We start from the raw sequence: 6,552 nt of genomic DNA, 5'->3' as shown, positions 1-6,552 counted from the left end.
AATGAACTAGTACTTGCATTTGAATAGATTATTATTTAGCTTTCCAATATACCATTCCCACCTCCCCTCATTAAAATCTCATAGTTGTCAAAGTTCATTAAGATAAATGGAATTATTCATCTGTCGCCCTGCCCTCCCAACCCCACCCCTTGGGCTATGGGGTCAATAAAATGATGTTAAGCAGAAGAGGGTAAGGCTGGTGAACACTTTTAAATGTCACAAAGTAATTTCAGGAAAGAGCTGGCCTGCAATTGTACTGAATGATGGTTATACTCTCAACCTCATGGCTGCTAATGACTTAACATCGTAAGTGTGCATTATTAGCATGGCTGTTCAAAACTTGCATTTTGTTGTTGTTATAACTAGTAGTGGGCATTCCCTAAACTCATTTAAAATACACTAAAAAGTAAAAATCAGAACAACGCAAGACAAACCGAACCCTGAGACTAACACGTAGTCAAGGATGGCAACCAAGAAAGAAAAAGAAACAAGAGTATAGCCAACCTTTTTTTTTTAATTAGAGTATATTATACTTCCAAACTGGATACACTAGAAATTGGCAATGCAACATAAGATGCAAAGGAATATACCAGTTACTGTCAAAATGACCCTGTACAGCCTTGTAATGCAAAAAGCTTTATACAATACAAATTTTCAGTAATGTACACAAACCTTGATAGTATGATCATCTGAACATAATATGAGGGGTTAAAAAAAGGACAGGAGAAGGAAAGTGCTGGGAACACTAACTGCATTGCTCTATGGGAAAATAAGCTAGCTTTCATCGAAGGATGCATAGTGAAAAACAACTGAAGTTAGTTGGCAGGTGAATTTCTCAAAGACGTTAGTGTTTTACACGGAAAGGATATCTATGGAATACATCCTTCCCTGAGTATCAAACTGCAAACCAAATTCAGGGGTACATATTACCTCAGTGGAGTCTGAAAAATGCTGTAAATTTTTTTCTTTATTAATAATAATAATAATATAAAAAGTCAAACAAACTCCAAACACACCTTTTCTCACTCAGAAAACTTTTTATAATTTACCAGAAAGATGGATGACTCTTTCCAAAGTGCTAAAAAAGTTGCCCAATTACATTAAGCATAACGAAGTAATTCAAATACAAGTTCAGTGGCAAGCAGGGAAACACATGGCATTCGAACGGTAAACGTCTCCTTCCTTCCAACGCCCCTCTCGGTCTCGCAGGTTTCAGCCCAGGGCCTCCTATTGCACAAGTGGCATGCTGTGAAAGCTGTCGTCCTGATAGTCAGGGCCACCCTGTCAGGTTTTTACCTGCTGGTGCATTATGTGAGTCACCTTTCCTGCCAGCCTCTGTGGGATGCCCGTGGCCCTCTTTCCTGTCATCACTGAACTTGTAATTTTGAAAGCACATTATTAGCCAAGTGGCACATTCTCCATTATATGGGGATAAAGACATAACTTAAAAAAAAAACAACAAAAACCACCGAAAACCAGCCCACCCATTAGCCCGGTATTCTTGGAGTGTATTATACTTGTCTATAGTGTCTTTAGCTGAGACAGTGAGGTGGCGAGGTTGATGGGGGGTTCACACATGGCCAAGAACAGATGTCTGCGGGAGGAGGATAGAAGGTGCAGAGCTTCCCGCCCTAGCCGGCTCAGCCTCCCTGTCCCCGGGCATCTCTGTAGTGTAAACAGGCTTGCCAGGGCCCGTGACTGGCAAAGGGAAGTATAGTAGACCTGCTAGTCTGGGGGAAGAAGGGTGTGTGTGTGTGTGTGTGTGTGTGTGTGTGTGTGTGGTGGGGGGAACCATGGTGTGGACAGATGGTATAGTCTTCTGGCTTCCCGCACAACTGTATCAATTTCAAGGGGGCTCAGTGAAGCAAGCTGACTAGAGGAAGAAAATCAGGGATGCTTTTATTTTCCCCTGGTGAAACGGATGAAAAAAAGAAAAATTCCCAACTCTAGGATAACACCTGATGGAAAACAGCAATGCAGTAAGAAGCATTCCTCCTGTACACAGTTCTTCAATAGATAAATAATATATAAACTTTTATATCCCAAGCTTCCCATCATCATACAAAGCACATTTCTTCCTGCTCCTTTAGCCTGTTTCATACAGGAAATGCTGTTGTCTTAAAAATACAAGCACTTAACGTATTCAGCCAAAGATTCTTTCCCTCTTCTCCTTTCTAAATCACCCATTACTTTGAAAGACTAGCAAAGGGCTATGCTACCAATCACATCTGCTTCTTGCTGCAATAAAGTGCTGCACATAAGTTGCCATTTTAATGACCACGAAATAAGAGCTTTAAATAAGTATAAAGTTAGCCTCCTAGCAGATTACATCTACCAGGCGTTAACAAAATGGAATACAGAATTATTACCAACATGGAGAATACCACTAGAGCCAGATGACCTGCAAACACAATGGACACGTCTCAGGGGCATCAACGGAATTGCAGGACTAAACAGCACCTTGTTTTTGGGTGGTTATATGTCAACGAGCCTGTGACAAAATTTTCAAATATACAGTCTACTCGTTCCATATAAAAGGGACATTTTCTTTCACTTTTATTTTTCTTTCTTTTTTTTTTTTTGCAGATGAGAAACAAAAACTAGTGCAAGACCAAAGCACTGTGCAAAACTGCCATTTCTTTTCTTTTCTTTTTTTTTTTTTTAGTCTGAGCATTTATACCCAGAATTGATCCAAACCCCTTTTAATCTCCTTGGCTGGATTTATCGACCATAAAATTTTTCACTCATACTATTTTTTTTTCCTGCAAACAAATGGTAACCACTGAATTAATACATCATATATATATATATATAATCTGCCCTTAAAAAATGATGCACTGCGTGTGTCCCACACGCGTTGTGTACGTATGGACACACACACACAACACACTTAAGTTTTGTGATGTTGGCCTCGGTGCTGCAGGACATTTCTTCCAGACGGGACTCTTGCTGCCTCGCGTCTTCATAACCAGAGGAGACTCTGCACAAGGTCTCCAGCTCTGTGGGAAATCTCCAGCAGCACCGTGGGTGTCTACCATGCCTTCATCGACCGCGCACCAGGCCCCACCACTCTGCAGCCGTGAAACGGGTGGTGAAGAAGGGGCTCGGGGAGGGACTGCAGTGGATGAACCACCCAGGAGGGAAAATCATGTTCATCGCGGTGAAAGCAGCCAGCACAGAGAATGTGCGATAGAAATCTCATGGCACACGACACACGGCTCTCTCTCTCAGAATCCACAGACGCCCACACACCCCATTCACCCAACAGAAAACAAAAATGCACCAGTAGAGAAGCTGACAAGTGCGGATTGCTATTAAGGACACTCTCTTTAGGGTTGAGCAAGACAAAATTCCTTTCCGGGAAAGGTGGGGAGCAGGGCTGAGAGTGGGCGCGGGGGGCCGGGGAGGCATGCCTCTGAAGGTAGATGTACGCAGTAGGTCACCTCTCTGAAGATCGGATAAAGCAGCTTTCAGGTCAATGCAATAGGTATACACACAGAGCCAATTCTCTAGTCCTTACTAAAGAGATACAGTACACGTGGTTCAGACCCACGAGGGTCTGTCGGTTTTGCAGCAACATACACCTGCTGGGGTTGTGTGTAAGTTTCGTGGGTTTATTTTTGTTTTTGTCTCTGTCACTTGGTTTTTGGTACGGAACATGCTGCCCTCAGACAGTCTCTGCTCTTTCTCTCAGTCCGAGATAGGCGAGGAAGGAGTGTTTGGGGGACGGGATGCTGGGAGGCGCAGTCTGAGGTCGGGGCGGGTGGAATGTGAGATCCAAGTGGTTCTTGGGGTATAACATTGTCAAGGGAATGAGATGGGCAAAATCCGAGTTCCGGTACTTGTCAAAGCGCAAAGGGGAGCCGTTGAAGGCCAGAGCCTTGAGTGCCAGGTTGGGCTCTGAGCTGCTGCCGTGGACAGCGGACAAGGCCACGGTCTGCAGAGCCTGGGAGGCGGACATGACCGACAGGGGAGACAAGAGATTCCGAGAGCTCCCGACGATGAGGAGCGGGGCCCCGGGGCCAGCTGGTTTCTTGGGGGCCGGACACAGGCCCTTCTTGTCCTCCTCGGGACAGTCCCCACTCTGGTGCTTCTTGACGTGGCGGCTGAAGACGAAAGGGTGTGTGGTCTTGAACAGGCACTCTTCGCAGCTGAAGGTCTGGCGAGGGGCGTGCTTCAGCTTCTTGTGCAGGTTGAGATTGTCCTTGCGTTTGCAGCTGTAGCTGCACTGGTCACAGTGGAAGGGCCGCTCCCCGGTGTGCACGCGCACGTGCTCGATGAGCTTGTTGGCGGTCTTGGACAGGTAGCCGCACTGGTCGCACTTGTAGTGGTTGCCGAGGCGATGCTCCCGGGTGTGCGTCTCCAGCTCCAGCTGGTTGGCCTTCACCGTCTGGCAGATCCGGCACTTGTACTCCATCTTGTAGTGGGTCTTGAGGTGGCACTCCATGGCGGCGGGGCGGTTGGTGGAATAAATGCAGAATGGGCACCTGCCGGGGGAAGCAAGGGAAGGGAGGGTCAGCCAGACAGGTCCCGCCGCGGCCCTGCTTCTCCCCTCCTCACGGGCCACCCTGCAAACCCTGAGGCCTGGCTGCCCCTGCCCAGCCCAGCCCTGCTGCCTCTCAGAGGTGAAGAGGACCCTCTTGGGCTCTCCGTGCCGACAGAGCCGTCCCCCCCCGGAGGAGGAGCTAGCTCTGAGGAGGTGCGCTCAGCCTACTCTGGGTCTCCTGGCAGGAGCAGCGAACACCAACCCTCAGGAAGGGGAGCAGAGAAAGGGGGAGAATTACGGTAGCTGTGGCTCCCCTCCATCCTCCCGCCCCCTCGGAGCCCTCCCCACCCCCCACGGACACAGCAGAGGTCTAACCCTCACGACCTCCCCTCGAGATGGGAGCAACACAAAGAGTCGACGTTTCATGCACCACACCAAGCACACGCAGAAAGGCTAAGAGTTTAAAGAACAGCTTACAGGGGAAAGCTACCTCCAGCAAACAGAAAGTCGTAGGCTCAGAATCGTGCTTATGAAAGGTTAGGACGAGAAGGCCTGTGTGTGTCTGTGAGTGTGTGTGTGTGCATAGGTCTGTACTCTAGGACCTGTCTGCTACAGCTGTTTCCCCGCCAGGGAAGGAAGGTGAGGACCAGGATAGGGGCCTGGGAGAGGGACGCCCACCCCCCAGCTGTCTACTAGTGAGGGATAAGGAGGAGGGTGATGCCTGCCCTCGGGAGCTTGAAGACATTACTCGTACATTATGACATCATAATGCTCAGGGGGCAGGACCACAGCTAACATTTCTTCTGCATTCTGTCCAGTGCTTGGTAAGTGCTCAGCCCATGGGAGGCACTGCGTTATTATTGGACTGGTCTCTACACGTAAGTTAGGCAGATTCTGGCCCCAGCTCCGCCACCTAACTGGGCTCTAGCTGGATCGCCCTGGGCCAAGCCTGGGCCTCTCGATGGCTCGGTTTCTCCACCCTCCGCAATGAGGCTATGCTCCCCCCAAGCCTCCTGGCTTCCAGAGGGGCCAGGAGGAGCCATGAAGGCATGTTTACAAATTCTGCTCTTTGAGAAGCTGCCGGGCTCGAGTCAGTGGCTGATATGATAGCGGTAGCGTGTTTGCTCTCTTGACAAACAGAATGCAAATGCAAAAGTGGCTGCCTCAGCTCTGGCTGGGCAGCCGCAGGGCAGGCCCAGGAGCGAGGTGTGCTCTGAGGGTTTGGAGAAGTGTTCAGCAGAGCCCAACACAACCGGGTGCACCGTGCACTGCTCCTCAGCGCCAAGCTCGCCGTTAGCCTTGGACCCTCAGCTCACAGAAGAGTGCACACGAGAGAAATAAAAGCCCATTCCCAGGTCAGGTGCACACACAACCCCTACGCCAAGCTGGGCCTTACCTAGAGGAGTCTGAAACTCACCACTGTCCTGAGCTACGGCAAAAGAAAAATAATAGTATAATCTTATTCGATCTGCATTATGAACAGGATATAGAGTACAAGCAGTTCCATCACAGAAAAGCAATTGAGACATCAGCAGTCTGTTTCACTTTAAGGACATTTCTGTGACCCACAGCTCAATCTTTCTTGCGCTGCTCAGGGGACGTGCTAAGGGTGTAGCAGGGGCCCGTTACTTGTCGTCACGGCACTCTCTCAGGCAAATGAACGCTCCGATATGGCAAAGGGAAAACAAAACAAAAACAAAAACAAAAACAAAGACTCACTGTATAGCCAGAAGGCTTTATCAATTTTTTCAAAGTATTCTTCTACTTGGTCATCCTAGAACATAAACTATTACACAGGGGACCGTTAGCACCGCACGGGAAGTGTCTGTACCGCAAAAGCATCAGGGTCACTGTGCATTCTCCCCAGTGGCAGCCTGGGACCCCTCGGGTCCCCGAGGGAAGGCTGACTGGCAGGGCCACGACTGGCCAGGCCGCAGTGCATGGCTGTGACTGGGCAACGGGGGAGGGCGATGAGCATAGTCCAACCACAGGAGTATATGGCTTTTCTTTATAAACAAGAGTGCACAAATATTTAGAAAGGGACAGTGGGAACAAACCAAATCAAA

The 6,552-nt window shown here is 48.7% G+C and overlaps 1 protein-coding gene across 9 annotated transcripts in view; it reads right to left on the bottom strand.

The window, feature by feature from the left end:
* Positions 1 to 507: 507 nt before the first annotated feature.
* Positions 508 to 6,552, bottom strand: part of LOC102243540 (zinc finger protein 827) — a 136,965-nt gene continuing 130,920 nt past the window's right edge. For 2 of the 9 annotated variants that reach the window (XM_014538507.1, XM_014538506.1), the window contains exons 13-14: positions 5,883 to 5,915; positions 508 to 4,487 (exon numbers count right to left, since the gene is read on the bottom strand). Coding sequence is in view for 4 of the 9 variants with exons in the window: in XM_014538506.1 (XP_014393992.1) it covers positions 5,900 to 5,915 (16 nt within the window). In the remaining 5 variants the exon portion in view is untranslated. Of the gene's footprint in view, positions 4,488 to 5,882; positions 5,916 to 6,205; positions 6,273 to 6,552 lie in introns of those variants that run through there. The other 7 variants (XM_014538504.1, XM_014538505.1, XM_014538508.1 and 4 more) reach the window with 7 other exon arrangements.

This window comes from Myotis brandtii, unplaced genomic scaffold (genome assembly GCF_000412655.1).
Source record: "Myotis brandtii unplaced genomic scaffold, ASM41265v1 scaffold192, whole genome shotgun sequence".
NCBI classification, from domain to species: Eukaryota; Metazoa; Chordata; class Mammalia; order Chiroptera; family Vespertilionidae; genus Myotis; species Myotis brandtii.
The sequence above is the reverse complement of the archived record's forward strand: the minus strand, read 5'-3'. Positions and strand labels throughout refer to the sequence as shown.